The sequence below is a fragment of the Cebidichthys violaceus genome, unplaced genomic scaffold (assembly GCF_023349555.1).
Source record: "Cebidichthys violaceus isolate CVI_PGR_0920_01 unplaced genomic scaffold, fCebVio1.0.p SCAF_13, whole genome shotgun sequence".
NCBI lineage: Eukaryota > Metazoa > Chordata > Actinopteri > Perciformes > Stichaeidae > Cebidichthys > Cebidichthys violaceus.
The window spans coordinates 12,156,902-12,176,678 of NW_027176296.1; the positions used below are offsets into that span (position 1 = coordinate 12,156,902).

At 40.4% G+C, this 19,777-nt stretch overlaps 2 protein-coding genes across 4 annotated transcripts; both read right to left on the reverse strand.

Annotated features, from left to right (window-relative positions):
• Positions 1-3,864: 3,864 nt before the first annotated feature.
• Positions 3,865-13,006, reverse strand: ctns (cystinosin, lysosomal cystine transporter). 3 transcript variants are annotated; one of them, XM_068707766.1, is made up of 11 exons: positions 12,961-13,006; positions 10,744-10,846; positions 10,452-10,530; positions 9,338-9,428; positions 8,514-8,617; positions 7,389-7,526; positions 6,841-6,940; positions 5,779-5,898; positions 4,852-5,022; positions 4,471-4,588; positions 3,865-4,336 (listed from the first exon to the last, which is right to left on the reverse strand). In XM_068707766.1, the coding sequence occupies exons 2-11, from the start codon at positions 10,817-10,819 to the stop codon at positions 4,188-4,190; spliced, it is 1,146 nt and encodes a 381-aa protein (XP_068563867.1). In that variant the 5' UTR covers positions 10,820-10,846; positions 12,961-13,006; the 3' UTR covers positions 3,865-4,187. The 3 variants fall into 3 exon arrangements, with proteins under 3 accessions (XP_068563867.1, XP_068563870.1, XP_068563868.1); XM_068707769.1 differs by having other exon boundaries at positions 12,935-12,973; XM_068707767.1 differs by lacking the exon at positions 12,961-13,006 and adding an exon at positions 12,877-12,928.
• A 2,363-nt stretch (positions 13,007-15,369) lies between these two features.
• ndufa11 (NADH:ubiquinone oxidoreductase subunit A11) lies at positions 15,370-19,166 on the reverse strand. The gene is made up of 4 exons (XM_068707770.1): positions 19,055-19,166; positions 17,513-17,605; positions 16,788-16,910; positions 15,370-15,554 (listed from the first exon to the last, which is right to left on the reverse strand). The coding sequence occupies exons 1-4, from the start codon at positions 19,131-19,133 to the stop codon at positions 15,442-15,444; spliced, it is 408 nt and encodes a 135-aa protein (XP_068563871.1). The 5' UTR covers positions 19,134-19,166; the 3' UTR covers positions 15,370-15,441.
• Positions 19,167-19,777: the final 611 nt, after the last annotated feature.

Sequence of the window (19,777 nt, forward strand, 5' to 3'; positions counted from 1 at the left end):
GGGCCCTCGCACCTTGGTTGGTTGACGTCAACGTGGCCAGACAAGGAAACAGGAACTCTGCTGACTGCAATGATGCCTCCCTCAATAAGTTGCAACAAACGGTTCATGTGTTCAAGGGCGAGGTTAAAGCTTAGGGGGTGGCGATAGCCCACACCAATGAAATATGAACTCTCTGCTGAGTACAAGGATGCCTCCCACAAGAGTCTGCAACAAACGTTTCATGGATGGGTATGAATGAATAGATAGTCCTGATGGGCTAAATGTAGTGTTAAAGCGCTTTGAGAGGTTGGAAGACTAGAAAAGGTGCAAAACAGTAAATAGTTTGATATAAATCCCTGAATAAAACCTGAACAAGTAAATATAGAATGAATCAAACATTTACACAGCATACTGTAGATGTTATCATGACACAAACAGACCTATGTAGATATACATGTGTACCTATATACATGATAAATGAATGGATAGGAGTAAACTCAACATTCCATTTCTGGGTGAAAAACAATAAAGGACAGGTGGGAACGTCCCTCTCCCCCTCTGGGAACAGACTGGCTGGTGGCCTGTGCTTCGGTTGGGAGAACATCGCAGGCAGAACACTCAACGTTAATAAGGCAGGAAACTAACAGAACTGTAAACGGAGTTGGCATTAACTGTACATATTTTATAAACTTAGATATTTCTAATTTGTTTCTCCTGTGACAACTTGTCGAACTAATGTGGCGATCCTCTGACACTCCTGTGGAACCTAGTGGCTCTCCTCTGACAAACTGTGTTTTTGAGTGACAGCTGACAGTGTGCCCCAAACATCGTTTTACTTGGCTTTAACAACGGCACAGACTTTCAGCAGCTAACTCACTGGATCCCTACAAGATTAATATAGTGTAAATATATGTTGTTTGGGCTATCGGCTACTAGACATGTTAATTTAAAAGTTAAGCTTTTAAAATTAGCTTTTATTAATGTTAACTAACTTAGCTAAAGGTTGCCAGCTTCGCATTTGTTTGCGGAGAATAACCTAGTATAACTTAGACTTGTTAGTGTTACTGTGTGTGTGTGTGTGTGTTTGCAAACGGATGCATGTGCCATAGCAAATGACATGACACAAATATAACTGTGTCCAGTTGATGGTAGTAAGGTTAATAATCATAATAATAACTTTATATAGCACCTTTCCAAAACAAAGTTACAAAGTTCTTCACAATAAACATGAAAGCAAATAAGAAACACAATCAGGTAAAATATAAAAAGAATCCGTTAGCTGTAAAAAGATAAGCCACCTGGTAAAAGTGAGTCTTCAAAAGAGATTTAAAAGAGGATACTGAATTTACCTGCCTTGGATTCTCAGGAAGGGAGTTCCACAACTCAGGGGCTCGAACAGCAAAGGTCCAGTCACCTTTAGTCACCAGTCGTGAATTTGGAACTGTTAGTAAGGCCCTGTCCGAAGATCTCAGGCAGCGGTCAGGCTCTAGAGCAGGGGTGAGCAATTATTTTTTCCCAAGGGGCCACATGAGAAACAGGGACTGTTGTGGAGGGCCGGACCAATAGACTGAACTCATTCCTGCTCAATATTATTCCACCTCTTTATAAAAAGCAGTAAATTGTATGGATTTGATAAGATGCGAGTGGTAGGAGTAAATACTATAATCAGTGGTGGAATATAACTAGTACATTTGCTTAAGTACTGTACTTATGTACAAATTCAAGGTACTTTACTTGAGAATTTCCATTTTTATTCAACTTTGTTTTTCTACTGCACTACATCTCAGAGGGAAACATTGTACTTTTAACTCCACTACATTTGTATGGCAGCTTAAGGTACTAGTTAGGCTAGTCAGGATTGGTGTGATGTGATCACTTAGTACGAGCTAAAAGCCTGGCAGCAGCATTCTGTACGGTGACTGTGGATAAGTGGAGAGCAGGGCCTTCTTTCAATCAGAGGCTCGGTGGTTCGATCCCTGGCTCAGGTGATCGATGAATGACTCTCTCTTGGTCTGTAGGTGAAAGGAGGGACTTAATTTTGCTATGCTGTCTCAATTGAGCAAATCAGATCTGCACAACTTTGGCCACCTGAGCATCAGAAGTCAATTCAGAGTCAAACATACTAGGTTGCGGGCTTCATGCCGACCATTATTAGATAAGGCGCTCAGACTTGAGAAGAAATCATTAATGCTGATGATGATCTCTCCTCAAGTCCGGGCGCATTAATGCTGGTGCTGGGGCCAGCAGGGGTAATTATAACTACTTCACATTTGGAGTCATTTAGTTCCAGAAAATCGGCATGATACACGAAAGAGTGCTGGAGCCAGGCTTAATTGGGATGTACAACTGGGTATCATCTGCGTAGATGGAGGAGACAGCCTGGAGTTATTGGTAGGTTGACTGGAGCAGAGGAACCTGTGTTACTGGCTGAAGGAGACAGCCTGGTGTTATTGGTAGGTTGACTGGAGCAGAGGAACCTGTGTTACTGGCTGAAGGAGACAGCCTGGTGTTATTGGTAGGTTGACTGGAGCAGAGGAACCTGTGTTACTGGCTGAAGGAGACAGCCTGGTGTTATTGGTAGGTTGACTGGAGCAGAGGGCCCTGTGTTACTGGCTGGAGAGGGCCTGGTGTTATTGGTAGGTTGACTGGAGCAGAGGGCCCTGTGTTACTGGCTGAAGGAGACAGCCTGGTGTTATTGGTAGGTTGACTGGAGCAGAGGGCCCTGTGTTACTGGCTGGAGAGGGCCTGGTGTTATTGGCTGGCTGCAGAACAAAGACTGGTGTTAGATGACCACTGTACTCAATATTCCACCTCTGTTATCCTTGGAGTCAATCTCTAAATAAACTCTTGACATAATTATTTTTGCATTGTATTTAATAACTTTTCCTAATTTATTGGGAACAACATATATTTATAAGTTGTAAATATAATATGACCAAAATCACATATTTTCAATGTCCTGTACGCATTTTGTATGCATCGGTTTTCCTTGGGGTCAATTTGACTCCAGGCTCTTTTAGCTGTATATAACATAGAAGAAACATGAACATTTGACACACATTTGTTTAGGTTGTTTTGGGAACCCCTGATAGGTCATTTGACATGGGGGAGAGAAAACATAATTCCTACGAGAACTTGTTTTCCACACTGTGAGGTCATCAAAAGTTCACACAACTTATGGGAGGTGCAAACATATAAAAGCTTTCACAGTAGCGTTCTAAACCATTTCTGCTCTTTGTGCTGACCCTTTAAACTATCACTCAGTTGAAAATTACCTCTCAGAAAAGGTTTTGTCAGTGAAGTTTTGCCACAGCCCTTTGAAAATGAAACAGGGGAGAATAAAGACAATGTTGAGGAGGATCCTCCTCTGATAAAAGTGAGACCCTTGGAGTTGAACCTCTTGTTGTCCCTAACCCACCAGCAGACATGTTAGCTTCCAAAAATGGAAAATGATTACGGTCCCTCTCCAAGCTTGAACGACAGGGTAGACTTAGTGCTGCTATTGTGACAAAAAGGGTTCCAGGTCTTACCGACAAACTGGCAGCAATATGGGACAAGTGGGTACCACGATTACCCTTTCCTTACAAACCAGGCTCTTATTGGACTGTGGATGAATGTCTGGTTACATTATATGGCCACTGACCCCCTCAGACAATATATACCAAGCAACTGTACACTGGGAATCCCCTTAAGCATCAGGGCATGGTCATCTTGACATGGCCAAAGAGATGACAGCTCCAAGGCAAGGATGCCTCATTTTGTTAAATGTCGCCTCGACTCCCCTCTCCTCTCCTCGCTTCATCCTCTCAGGTGGGCGGGACTAAGAGACGAGTAAAAGAGTAAAATCAAGATTGTACAAACAGGGAAATGAGAAAGGCCCCTTGATTTCAGTTGTGACATCGCATTTAATAAAAAGTGTTTACACAGTCGTCATTACATCCGTTTTTCTTACACCTATCTAATATTTTCATACAGTGGTAAAAAACAAAAGTGCTGATCCTGAGATATTTAAGATGGTGGCACACTGAGCTCAAAGCAGCTACATGTGTAAAATCTGCATCAGAGAACTCTGCATCATACCATGATGGAAGTCAAAGTTGACACCCACCAGGACTCCTCTTGAGCAGATTGAATCATTTATTGGGTGCTCGTTGTTGTTGACTGATAGAAATCGGTCTTTACAGACTATAGTCTATCAACAGTCAGCGTCAGTCATCTTGTTGCTCTGCAACCGCTTCGTACTGTGGCGGCCGCCTGTAGAGACAGTAGTGCTGAATCATGAAGAGGATGTCAAACACCACAGAGAACAGACCCAGGCCGAACTTTGTAGGATCGCCGAATACCAGCCTCCATTCGTCTGAGGAGAGACACATCACAGTTAGTACAAACAACATGCTGTCAGTCAGATATACAGTTTACTATTTGTATATCATGTTATCACAATTTATTCCAACACCAGATGAAGGACAGGATCGAGCATAACATAGTTACCATTGTTGTAAGACTGTAAGATCATCTGTAGAATACTGAGGATGCCACCTGTGAAGTCCAGCAACACGTTGCCTATACTCCACCCTTCAGTGCTCTGTTTCCTGTAGTTCATGTACGCCTGGAAAAACAGACAGAACAATACCAACACTGTAACAACCTGTTAGGGATTATTCATCCAATGAACAAATCAACTTAATACTGAGCCACATTTTGTGGAATCACACTCTCCTGTATTGCATTGTTTTTACAGTCTCAGCTAACATAAACCGAATATTTTCACGAGAGTCATTCTAGCTGCATGGCTACTGTAATACACTGTCCAGGTGTTTCCATTCTGTGTGTATATGTGTGTGTGTGTGTGTGTGTGTGTGTATAACTTACCTGTGGCACATATTTGACCAGGGTGACTGCTAGCTTAATGTAGGAGAAATAGTAGAGGTAATCCAACCAGGTGATCTGTTTGGCTACAGCCAGAAACAAGCTGACCAAGGCAAAAGTCCAGCCAATCACCAACAAGAACATGGCTGTACAGGAGACCTTTTGACCCCCCCTCTGGAAGAGAGAGGACACAGAGGATTAACCTGTCGGACACATCCAAACACAAACACACACATGACGGAATCAAATACTTAAAGCTACTGTGAGGAACTTTCATCTTGTGTTGATTTTGGCGGTCCCTGTGGACAACACCAGAGTCCCTATAAAACCTCTGGGATTAGATGACAGGCATTTCACTGATGTTTGCTGTTTCCATTCACTTATTAATTCATAGCACCTCTACTCATATTTTGGGGAAATTTAGAAACTCACAACAACATAGCTATATTTAGGCCCCATTTCCTGCAGAACCTCTCAGCAGTATATTCAGGGGACTAAGTTAACACATCATTTTGAGAAATACACTTTTTCAGTTAAGAGTGCTGCAAAGTGGTTACCATTGGAGCAGACTAGTGTTAGCTTACATTGGACAGTAGTAAAGTTGGCTAATTTAATAACTAGCAAGAGTTAACGTCAGTTATTCCAACATTAAATTCATATGGGAAAGTTGGACTATTCAGGTATCATTTTGAGAAATACAGTTTCTCTTTTAAATGTGCTCTGTATAGCTTAAAGACAATAACATAAAGCCAAGCAGTTTCTGTGAGAGTGTATGAACACAATGGTTGGTGAACTGGCTGTGATGCAAGAAGCACCAGATTAAATCTTACCTAGAGCCCCAAACTGGTCAGAACCGGCCCTGAGCTTCATGATCATACAAAGTTTGTGCATCCTGTCACATCACAGCTTATCTGCATTACAGACGCACACCTCAAACACAGCAGCCTGGCTGATGTAGACCAAACAGAGCAGGAGAGCATGGAGACTGAAGAAGACATCGTTAGCGCTGACTGGGTTGATTCCATTTGGGTTGGTCTTCAGAAACTCCTCCTGCAGGGACACTTTATACTGTAAATGCTTCATTCAAGATGTAAACATGACAAACACTGTGCTGGCAACATCCACTGTGAACTGACCTGGGATTCAAACCTTGAACCGTGAAATAAGAGCAACATTTATCAGATATAATTGTGAAATTGTGCATGATTAGGAAATCATGAATGTATCAAGGCATGGGACAATATGAAAAGTTCATCTCACCGTTATCCTGGCCAAAATAATTATGATACACAATGATATTATCCCAATGATCATCAAAATATGCTTAAAACTCTTCAAATGGCACTAAAACCTACTGGAGTTACTTCACCTTACATTTAGTTAAGAAACTGTTTTTTGATTGCATCACAGATAGGACCGGCTTTTTTTTGTAAACATACTTTTTAGTGAAAAACTAACCTTCTCAAATAAGGTAATCATAAGTCATAAGGTCCACTGCATAAATCAAAGATCAATAAAAACTATTGTATTCTTATATATTGTAAATTCACCACAACAGTTTTTTTTTATCGCGAGCTGTAAAATCCTATATCGTCCTATCCATACATATGACTTTATTATTTACCATAATGATTAAGTCAGACAACAAGAGCAGGTGCCAAATGGCAAAATGTATTTCTAATTTCACTAATGTCATTTCCTGTTTAAGAGTCATCCTGCTGTGCTGAACACTTCCTCTAAATGTTTCACAACAACACTCCTCCACTTCACTAGCCTGGAACTTGAATAAATCTAAAGTTCATTAATTCATGATCATTTCCTGTGGATTGTAATGTCAGGCTCATAGAAGTACAGCTGCCGTTCTGGCTGCACACCGTTGTAAAGTTGGCATGTCACTTGTGGAAGGTTTCTCCAGACCCTGCAGTACTGAACATGACTGGTAGACTTTGTGTGTACAAACAGTGCAGTGCCTCTTACAAAGCATGAAGTTACCTTTATGTAAGGCACCCAGAACAGTCCTATATTGAAGACACTGTAGGCGATGAAGCCAGTCAGGTTGAGAGCCAGGTAGTCAAAGTTGAGACCTACAACACTGAAACCACACATGTTGCTTTTAATTGTCAGTTTATTGGACTTGTTGCATGTTATACCCATCTCACTTCCCCAATTCCTGTCAGCTATCTGTCTGTCTAATAAAAGCAAAAAACTTTAAATAAATCATTCTGGTATGTTTGTAATGATTACATTTACAGGAAATAACGATGTAATAATGCTTTGTTTAACCTAAGCAGACATAATGCAGACATACAGCCGGGTCAAGCTGCTGGGCATCTATCGGAGACTGTAGGATTAAAAAGTGTAATGTGTAAAATGTGCAAAGAAATGTTTCACCTTTAATACTAATACTACTACTAGGTTATCAAAAAAGCCAATTACTAACTAACAGCAGGGCAAGAATATAAAAATTCAACCAAACACAGAGACTGTTTAAATATGGACAACTAGAGTTCTGAACGCAGACATGAATGAAGAGAATCTACCTCTTCCTCCTGAAGTTTTCCCAGGCTTGTGGATAGAAGGACACCGACCAGGCCAGAAAATAAATCCAGCCAATCAGCTGGCTGATCACCGACAGGACGCTGCTATGAACGACCATGAAGTGGATCCTGAAGTTCAAACTAGAGGAGAGAAAGTCAGGCTTACTCACACAAAGACATGTGACAGTGGTGAGGTGAAGCACCATCATACTCTACAGCAGTTTCAGCACACAGTATACAAACCGTACTGGTGATACACCATGACTCACAGTATATCCAGGTGTTTCGAGATAGCCTCTAGCTTATTTTACATCATTCTTATTGTCATGCTGAACTGATTGAACGGCGGACCGATTGCAGAGTTTTTGATTCTCTGCCTAAACCCGACTGGGACTGACGCAACCCACCGGGTTCAGGCTGTAATTTCTCAAAACTCCCCCGGGCTTGAATCGAGACAGGTTGATAATCTTAACACGCAGACCTGTAGTCTGTGTAATGTCATGAATACTGTTTGGGCTGTGTTCCCATCAACCCACTGGAACTGGTGAAAAGGTTGAGATTTAGAATAAGATTTAAAGTGACAAAACATTCTAATAATGGGGTCGTTTGCACACGTACCATACACAGAATCTAGTTCAATGTTTCCTGCTATAATCAAGTACCTACTTTTATACCAACATTTGACTATTGTCTCATTGATTTTTCACTGGTGTTCAAGTCACTGACAGCATTTGCCTAGAACAAACTCTCACCTCTCAAAATAAGGACAAATGTTTTGCAATGTCTATTTAATAGCATGACGTGACAGTTCTGGGCTGTGCTGAACATTCGGCATGAAATGACGCATATCGTCTCACAAATATCTGTTACCGCACTGAAAAGATACATTACATACACACACACACACACGCACACACACACACACACACACACACACACACACACACACACACACATATACAGTATATATATATTTATAAAACTGTCTCCATGGTTCAGGTCGGACTTGAACTGAAAGTATGCGAGGTCGTGGAAGGTTAAAACCCAAACACAGACCTGTGTAAGAATTGATGAAAGAAAGGGAGAGGCCATTATGTCACTGCATGCTGCATCTGTGCAGGCACCCACCTGTTGAGGTCTGTGTTGTTGCTAAGCAGGTATGTGGTCACCTGACCGACGGCATGGGCCGTCACATTGAAACTGACAGAGGCTGCCTCCACTGGCAGCAACACCTAAACAAAAAAACAACAAGAGGTTTTAGTCCTGTGTATGATCTAGCTTAAGTAATGAGCACATGAACACAAATAAATCTGATCCTCATCTGCCGATGCTTCGGCTGATCCACGCGATTCATTTTGCAGGTCAGCATACAACATGTTGAGTTTTACATCATTTCACTGATCTGGGCCCTGTTCTTTGTATTTGAGGCATCTGAATATCTTTTTTGGACAAAAGTGGAGTTCTATGGCACACAGAAATAAGCTCCTCATAATTATTGTCAGGGTGAAATCATTATTGATTTATTTCTACTCAGAAGAATTTGAAGTAATACTGTTTCACTAGTGTGTCTCATATTTCTGAGGCATGTCATTTTAAAATTAGCATTTCATGGGATTCATACGCTCGGTATATGAACATGTACAACATGATATTTCAGCCTGATGGTGCTAGAGGAAAGGTAAAGTGGGGTCACCAAAAACAGACAATACAACTTTATTGATCTCTAGAAATGTGAATGTTGCAGCTGCACAAGTGAAAATAAAATAAATAAATATTTAGAAGTATATAAAATAAATAAATAGGCACGAACAGACTATGGACCTGGTGCAGTTACTCTTTAAAGGATTTTGGATCGACTAAACAACTTACACCCAGACTGGCTGAGTAGTCTGGAGTGTGTTTCAGTCCTGCAACATGCAGCACAACTTGTTGTGTTTGGTGTCATGCGTTACCTGCTCAGGAATGGTGATTATAGACGAGTAGTTCAACTTGGAGCTGAAGGTCACATTTAACTGAATCACAGCCGACTGGTTGAGAGGGGAACTAGAGGAAGACACAAAAGTCCAGTCAGAACAACACTGATCCTGACAGCTGCTTTTACTAAGTATAGGAGCACACATGTGCTACAGTATCAGGATCTGGATTTACTTCTTTATTTCACTTGTTAAGCATATTTGCTTCAGGTTTGTTTGCCTTTGCCATGAGGCAAAAGCAGTACATCAGCAGCTTCAGCACTGTACTACTGTGTGAAGTGGGAGTGATGAGCTGTAACACACCTAAAGCTGCCGCTTACTTATTCACTAACAGACCACAGCCACAGTCTGTAGTAGGATAGTGGTTGAAACTATGGTTTTAAAGAGTAAAAATCTACAAACTCATTTTTTTCTCTGCCAATTTCCGATTTATTCAGAAGTCTGATCTGCAGATTACGATTAATGCTGATTATGATTTTCTTTCTAAGAACTATAATTGACAACAAAGCTCCAGACTAACCTTTTTCACCACCCTCCTTAAGTCAGTGTAAACCGTCACTTTGTTATTGTCATCTATCAAATCATTGTATTTTTATTGATTAAAAAAAAAAAGAAATCATGGAACCTAAGGACTTGCACACCGACGAGACGGTGACGATAGTGTCTGTGCAGCTGTGTCCCGACTTTAAGCTTTTATGCGGTGGCGAAACACGTAACATGCAATGATTGGAAATATGAGACTGACCATGGCTGATCAGCTGACAACAAGGCGGTATCAATTGGCAGCCAGGTGCAGATCTACTTCAACACCATTTCGTAGCTGATCAAATACTGCAAAACCTCAAACGGTGGGTGCAAATAAATTATTAAGAAGTCCTAAATCTAACCAACGTATTATTGTACATATTGTGCTGAAAATGCTCATGGATTCACAGTGAAGGCTTTTAGTGAACTGTAAAAAGCTTGATTCCCTTTAAAAAAGACAGACAGACACAGACAATCAAACATTCATAACCTACTTACAATGGTGTCAGCCAGCGTGAGAGAAGCTAATGCTACATATTTGCTAATTGCTATTTGTTTCTGTGGTTACCTGGGAGCTATGCTGATGTTGGCCTGAGAGTTTTCCTCAAGTGTGACAGTATGTGGAGCCAACAGATACACTCTGGACTCTGGAAGACAGACAGAAAAAAACAATCCAAGATGCTCACTGACACAAACGAAACATAGGATTAACATCATCATAAACATATTCATTTACTATTCTACCCTTATGAGGTTACTACATTTTCCTCTACATTTTTATCCATGGGTGACAGGTTTCCTGTCTACAGCCAGTGGCCTCATTGAAATAAACTGCCAAAACGGCCGGAACAGTCATTCACCAGAGAAGGCGGTCAGCATCCACAGGAGCAGCAGCTGAGCAGGTAGCCGTCTCTTTGCCAGGGCCAGACCGGCCATCTCTGCAAAATGATACACGCTGCAAACCTGAAGGACACAAGGCACAACGCATCGGCTCATTACAGTCATTAATATTAACATATCAAAATGTTACAACATTATGACATTCAGAACGGTAGAAACACAGGGCTGGCAGACTAGGATGGGACAATCACTGGGTCCATTACTTTTTGAGATCATTAACTTGAAATCATTTTATTTGGGTTAAATGTACAGAATCAAACTGCTCTCAGTCCCACAAGTTTCACAAATTTGCTCACATGTTTACATGATATATATATTACATATTTACATCGCAACGTTCCTACAAAACTATGGGAGACTAAAAAGAAAAGGAGAGATAGAGAATTTGATATGAAAGTAATATAATACAAAAAGAAGTCATTTGTCAATAAAATAAATACATTTTATATTTTTGTGCATATCTATTTATTTTCAAATCAACCTGCACACTTATTTGATAGTTGAGGCTATTATTTCTTCATTTCTTTCTTTATCATTTTATTTATTGAGTGATTTATTATGTATTTATTATAATGATTATAATCATTATGTCCTCCATACCTTCAACCAGACTTTTGTAAAGTTAGCGGAAAGATTAACTTGAGACAACATCCGGTTTTCAGACGTGCGACAACATCCGGTTTTCAAAATAGGATGCCAACAAAGTGTATATACATATTGCATATATGGAAATAAGATTAAATGAATTGTATTCACAATACATACAAAACAAGTTACCTGCATCTGGTGAGTTAAAAGGAAAATACAACTAAATTGTGCGTGAAGTGTCATTATTCTTTGATTTGGGGGTTGCTGGAAAGATATTAAAATGAATAAGACAGACTATAAAAATATTTTTCTCAATAATTCCACACAAATGACTAATGCATATATATTCAGGACAAAAAGGCTATTATCACAAAATTTGAGGTGCTATAAAATTAGATTTCTTAATAATTCCAGAAAATGACTAACACATTTATGTTCAGGACATCTCTGACACCTACCATAGTGAAAATCATTTTTACTGTAGCAATTAAGAGATATTCTAAAGTAAATGTCCTACATTTCTACAGACAAACAGGTAATTTCTGAATATTTTAAGTGCTATAAAAAGTATTTTTCTCAATAATTGCAAACAATGTGTGCATGTGTTCAACACATATCTGACTCACCCCATAATAAAAACCATTTTTACTCTACCAATTAAGATATATTTCAAAGTAAAAGTCATACATTTGTACCAAGAAAATAGCTAATAACCGAATATTTGAGGTGCTACAAAAAGTATTTTCTCAATAATTCCAAACAATGACTGATGTATAGGTGTTCAGGACATCGTTGACTCATCCCCTAGAGAAAACCATTAAGACATATTTCAATGTAAAAGGCATACATTTGTACCGAGAAAATATGTCAGTCAGATATTATTCATTTTAATTATCTTCCCAGCAATTTAGTTGTATTTTCTCTTTAACTCACGAGATGCAGGTAACATGTATTATACTTATTTATATAATTAATTTAATCTTATTTCCACATATGCAATTTGTATATACGCTTAGTTGACATCTTATTTTGGAAACCGGATGTTGTCTCACGTTAATCTTTCCCGCATGTAGGCGCAATACAATTCCAACGTCTGCTGACTTGACCGCAGTAAAATAAGACAGATCCAGAGTGGAGAGACAACAGATAAAAGAAAACAAGTAAATTAAAAGTAATAAGTCTCCTCTCTGTCCTGATGTAGAAAGCATCATCATACAAAGCGTTTTCTTTTTCTTTTTTTTTTACAAAAGTAAAACAAATAACTCCAATGGAGGAAGCACAGTCCAGATGTGACCTATCGTGAACAGCTGCTGTCTAAACACTTGCCCTGATGAAAACATCAGTCTTCCCGTTCTGATGTGAGGGTCCCGGGACAGAGGATGTCATATGTGTACAGACTATAAAGCCCTCTGAGGAGAATTTGTGATTTTGGGCTATACAAAATAAATTGAATTGAATCATTGTTAGTCTAACCTAAGACATATGACAGTAAAATGTGGACTAACCGAGCTCAATGTTTGACGCCGTACATTTATCTGGACCAGTAAACATAAAGAGACTTACGCCAGCTGAATTGGCTGCTTACTCACCAGAAGATCACGAGACGCGTCTGAGTTTGTTTTCTTCCTCTTTCCAGTCGGGCTTCCGCTTTTTTCTTCTTCGTTGATGATTTACGGCAGACCGCATCCCTTACGGTGCACTGCTGCCACCCTCTGGAGCTAGACCGTTACTGCGCCATCTCCATCCTAGATGTCTCTCTGGAAGTCACACGTTGGATATCTTTTCTTTCCCTCCACTGTGGAATACTTCTGATCCGCCCCATAACTCATGCAGGACACAACGTACATGCTAGAACCCGGCCGTGTTCTTCCTCAGATGACCATAGTGCTGTTTAGTATGTCCTACTCATTGTGGCCAACTTTACCTTGTGAATGAAAACAAAGATTGACCAATAAATTGCTAAAGACCATTCATGATCACCAATCAATAAATAATAAAAAAAAAACATCACTGGCTGTTCATAATAGAAATACAAATAAACTGTTTTTAATAAATGTGTGGGTGCTAAGAGGAATATTTAAAGGGGAAACACATGGATGCATTTCACATTAATTCACATTATTCATTTAATTGATTTTCTTAGTATATACAGTTGTGGTCAAAAGTTTACATACACTTGTAAAGAACATAATGTCATGGCTCTCTTGAGTTTCCAGTTATTTCTACAACTCTGATTTTTCTCTGATAGAGTGATTGGAACAGATACTTCTTTGTCACAAAAAACATTCATGAAGTTTGGTTCTTTCATGACTTTATTATGGGTTAACAGAAAAAGTGACAAAATCTGCTGGGTCAAAAATATACATACAGCAACATGAATTAGCAATTTTGGTGACTTAGAAAGTTGTGTCAATGAAATGAGCTTCATAGCATGGCCTCTTAACTTCTTGTGAGTGATTATGAGTGACTACAGCCGGTGACTTCTCTGAGGCCATTTAAATAGGGCTCATTGGATACAAACGCCCACAAACGCTACAATGGGAAAGTCAAAGGAGCTCAGCATGGATCTGAAAAAGCGAATCATTGACTTGAACAAGTCAGGAAAGTCACTTAGAGCCATTTCAAAGCAGCTGCAGGTCCCAAGAGCAACAGTGCAAACAATTGTTTGTAAGTATAAAGTGCATGGCACTGTTTTGTCACTGTCACGATCAGGAAGAAAACGCAAGCTATCACCTGCTGCTGAGAGAAAATTGGTCAGGAGGGTGAAGAGTCAACCGAGAACCACCAAAAAGCAGATCTGCCAAGAATTAGAAGCTGCTGGAACACAGGTGTCAGTGTCCACAGTCAAGCGTGTTTTGCATCTCCATGGACTGAGAGGCTGCCGTGCAAGAAGGAAGCCCTGGCTCCAAAAGCGGCACCTTAAGGCTCGACTGAAGTTTGCTGCTGATCACATGGACAAAGATAAGACCTTCTGGAGGAAAGTTCTGTGGTCAGACGAAACAAAAATCGAGCTGTTTGGCCACAATGCCCAGCAATATGTTTGGAGGAGAAAAGGTGAGGCCTTTAACCCCAAGAACACCATGCCTACCGTCAAGCACGGTGGTGGTAGTATTATGCTGTGGGGCTGTTTTGCTGCCAATGGAACTGGTGCTTTACAGAGAGTAAATGGGATAATGAAGGAGGAGGATTACCTTCAAATTCTTCAGGATAACCTAAAATCATCAGCCCGAAGGTTGGGTCTTGGGCGCAGTTGGGTGTTCCAACAGGACAATGACCCCAAACACACATCAAAAGTGGTAATGGAATGGCTAAATCAGGCTAGAATTAGGGTTTTAGAATGGCCTTCCCAAAGTCCTGACTTAAATCCCATTGAGAACATGTGGACAATGCTGAAGAAACAAGTCCATGTCAGAAAGCCATCAAATTTAACTGAACTGCACCAATTCTGTCAAGAGGAGTGGTCAAAGATTCAACGAGAAGCTTGCCAGAAGCTTGTGGATGGCTACCAAAAGCGCCTAATTGAAGTGAAAATGGCCAAGGGACATGTAACCAAATATTAGCACTGCTGTATGTATATTTTTGACCCAGCAGATTTGATCACTTTTTCTGTTAACCCATAATAAAGTCATGAAAGAACCAAACTTCATGAATTTTTTTTGTGACAAAGAAGTATCTGTTCCAATCACTCTATCAGAGAAAAATCAGAGTTGTAGAAAGAACGGGGAAACTCAAGAGAGCCATGACATTATGTTCTTTACAAGTGTATGTAAACTTTTGACCACAACTGTAGATTGCTACTAACTTTTTTACAAAAAAAAAATGAAGACCATGTGGAAGATGGCTTTCAATGGTGAATATAACCAATGTCACAATGCATAATTTAATGTACATTCTTCTTTGAATACAGGACCGATTCTCCACCAACACATTATTGTAAGGGATCTCTCTACATTCTTTTCTCTGACGTCCCCAAACTACGACGCAACAGACTCAAGACATTTATCTCACAAGAACTTTATTACATGAACTCTTTTTACAACACACAGTTAAATGTACAGCCATCCTCCTCCTCATAGTTTGGGGGGTCCAGCTATCTTCCATCCCTCCATCTTACCGACTTTAGTGAAGAAAGCCAGTGTGCCCAGACTCAGACACGCCGTCGTACCGGTGATAGCACTGTGGGCTGGACACACACACACACACACACACACACACACACACACACACACACACACACACACACACACACACACACACACACACACACACACACACACACACACACACACACACACACACACACACACACACACACACACACACACACACACACACACACACACACACACACGTTAGACAAACTTCTTTACATATTTTACACTCTCAGCCATAAAACGGTAATAAAAAGGACTGAAATCAAAATAATCAATTCAATTTACTAACTGATGATTTGTATGGGCCTTCCATGTTTCCACAAAGTAACTAAATACCATCAACTAGAATATGGTCACAGACACACCCTCTTGTTCATCAGGGTAGGGTAGCCTCATGTGAATCACATGAGGCTCAGACCTCTCCAGAGTGTTAACCATTGTCTCACTCATGACCAAATATTATCTTTCATTTTTGGAAAAAACAAAAAAGCAATTTCAGAGAGAATTAGACAGAAGACGGGTCTACAATAAGTGTGCGCTTGTACATGCACAAAGCCAAATATGTACCAATACACCTGTTCAACAAGCATGAACATGTTAACGTGTAGAAAACAGCGCTGCTGCTGCTGCTGACTATGTGGGAACAATTAAGAGTTTGCTGTCATGGTTCAGACTTTGAAACTTATGTGTAATTCTTTTATCACCTTCATAAGTAAAGGCATAACTCATAACCTTCAGCTACATCCTCAATGATAGCGGACTTCCATCGAGGTTGGGACGTATCAGAGTTAAGCTTAGATTACAGTCGCTGTAGTGAAGTCAGCGCAAGTGCCAGAAAATGAGGTAATCACGGGCGGTGCGTCGTGCACCTCTGAATTTGTGTAATTTGGCGCCTGCAATCACGTGACTGTTGCAAATCGTTCACTGATAAAAGCACTATTTACACGTCTAGGATGTTACAAAGAAGGCCAATTCACTTTTAAATGCTTTAGAAACAAGAAGTCGTAAAAATCTACTTTTGTGAACATTTTTCAGCAAAGTCAAATTGTTTCTAGGATATTCAAACCTTTGTGTCTTTATTTTGCATTTAATACTAGACTTTTTTTCTCTTCAGGGCTTAAATGAGATATGAGTTTATAGTTAATTACAATCTCTTTGCTGCATAGTGGAGGTTGGTTTATGTCTTTTTGCTTCTTCACAGTTCATTTTGTTTGTGGGCCCTATGGCGTTTCGGAGAATAAAGCAGGAAACCTGATACTTACTTCTGGCTCCGAGGAAGATCCCAGAGGCACAGCCCCCGATGAAGTAGTTCAGTGGGTCATCTGGGGCTTCACGGGCCTGAGCACTGAGACAAGTGGCCATGCCAAAAATTGCTCCCATGGAGGCTGGAACGACACAGACGGACACCCATATCACACTGATTCATACCATATGTGTGAACCAAAGAACAGCACATGGAGACCCAGTGTTTGGGTCACATGACTGGGACTCATCTTCGCTCTGACTCTGTGCTTCAGCGCTTTGGATTAGAAATGAAACATTAAGGGTTAAATGCATCCTTTCAGAATTTATTTTAGGATAACGCTGCAGGTCTTGAATGCTTTGGTCGCTGTAGTGATTTCATTTGGAATTCAACGTGCAGAAACAACAACAAATAAAGCATTGTTCTTCAAACACTTACAAACTACACATAGTTAACAAAGAAACAAAAGTTTATAAACTTGCTTTTCTGAAAATAAAATCATATTTCCTAATATGAGGGAAACCTATCTATGGTGGTGTCAGGTGAGCATCAGTGATGGTAGACGGTCTTAAAGTTAAAACGATGCAATCAAGCGCACTGTAAGAATAAAAAACATATTTCAATTCCTCAGAACACTTACAGAGACTTTTAAGGAGAACTCTTCACTGTATCATGTGTTTGGAAGCAGAACACTGTATTACTGTTTGGTCTTACATAATGCTGCATGACAACATGAATATTTACCCATGGTAACCGTTGTGTTGGTAGCCCTCTGTAGCGCTGCCAATGCAGAGTCAGGCTGGAAGGCCACGATGTGATAGGCTGAACCAACCAGGCCTGGAAATACACACAGAGAAACCCACAAAACATGAACAAACTGAAAATCAACGAAAAAGTCGAGAGTAAAGAATTCTACTTTAAGCTGACACTGGGCTCGGAGCCAAACTAGACTTTGTCCGTAGTAGTGAGTATAACACGCTGTTATATATATGTGTAGTAACATCTATATATATATATATAGTTTATAGTCTGGGTTAAAGTCCATCCATGACAATGACCAACATGTGGTGTTTGTGTTGTCAAATCACATCTAGAAGGACAAAGTGCTGACAGTAACAATTTTTAAAACTGAGCTTGAGAGAGATGTTAACATTGTGTGTACTTCGACACCCTCACACATCTGAGCAATTGTTGCATATTGTGGGCGTGGTTGTTGTATCCTCTCTTTTGGAAAGTACACTTCACACATGTAAGTCTTCACCCTCATAACAAACACCGTGTGAAAACACCTCTAATGAAGTAAATGAGTTCATTAGTGCCCCTAGTGGTGGTTTTAGGCAAATGAAGATTTCTGAAACTTTGGTGCCTTCTTTCTATTTGTGGTTAAATACTTCAAGCACAGCGACATCTTGTGGTTAGTAAGACTTACAGTGGCCCCTCAGGACTACAACACCTCTCTGTTTTCAATGGTCTTGGTCTCACTGCCCGGTCTTAACAATAAGGGTTGTCTACTCGGGGCAAGTACAATGCTACAAAAAATACTAGTGACAGGATTTTAGTTGAGGATGTGAGTCAAACTTCAGATTTATGTCCATAAATAAACATTAACCTTGTGTGCACTAAAAGTTCCTGACTTCATGTTATTATGACATTTGTACAACTTTTGAAGTGATGCATTAAATGTGGATGTTCTTGTGCATCATGTAACAGTGAAATAATGAGTAAAATGCAGTGTCCATAAAGACTACTGTCCATAAAGGGGAGATTTCCTCTTAATCAGAAGTGTTTCCAAACACTATACTACTTTCGGCATTAGGAGAGGAGACAGTGAACGCCTCACCTTCATTAAACAGTGTCCATATGTGCTGACCTGAGCGGTTCTTTGAAGCGTCTATCAATCACCTTGATGTCAGTTACGCCAAATAGTTAACGTAACGTTACGTCGAATAGTTAACGATGTCAAACTATCTAACGAACCAGTAACATATACAAGTTGTTCTACACAATAACAGTGTGAATGTGTGCGGTCAGCTCACCCGACAGAAACTCATCAGAATACATATACTGACCTCCGCAGTGAACTCCACGCAGATAAAACAAAGCTAACTTAATTTATCATAGAGCTGAACTATAACCTGAACACAGCTCGCTTCATACCAGTCCTGTTAGCGTTAGCATTAGCTAGAACATTCACGCTAGTTAACGCAGTTATCTTTGCCGGCTCAAAGCGACACCCTCATCTACGGCGGCATTACTCGCGCTCGTTGTATCAAAGCTGATATTTACCCAAAGCGGTGGCTAGTTTGGTAGTGACCCATGTTTTTTCAACACAGCCTGTGCCCTCTGGTACGTCCCAGTACCCCATTTTGGATTTAGGAAGGACGCGATCGAAAGACTGCAATTCTCGCGAGAAATGTGTTCCTACTAAGTTTTCGGCCGCTGACAACAGTCTAAGGCGCACTACCGCCCCCTACTGGAATGGATGGTGAAGCCGGGCACTGGCGCTAAAACAGAAGGGAAAACAAACCCTTGCTCAACCGTTTTATCCGTGAAGTACTCCATTAAATGACTGTCTGTAACAAGGAGACTCTAATGCCATATTTATATAACTTTTTCGTAATCAACAAGTTTCCTCTTATTTTGTGGAGCAAAAAACACCATTTTAACTGACTTTGGATTGTGCACATAATCCTGCTGCTGAGCGTTTGTGAAGTGAGTGGAGTGCTTTTGCTTCTAACCACAAACTAATGACGATGATGTCCCACTTCTGCTACCAACATACTTTTTGTATTTTGTAACGGTGTGTTTCCTGTTTTACTATCATCACAGCAGTGGGCTACTATGGGTACATCCCAAGTCTCTTATTTGTCATTTCCTCGCTCCTCGATCCGCGCATGGTTTCCTCATGCATCCCTGGTGGGAGGGACTAAGACGCAAGGAAAGGACCCAAGTGAGGGAAACGGGGATGCAATTAACAGACTTGGGATGTACCCACAGTACACAGGAGCC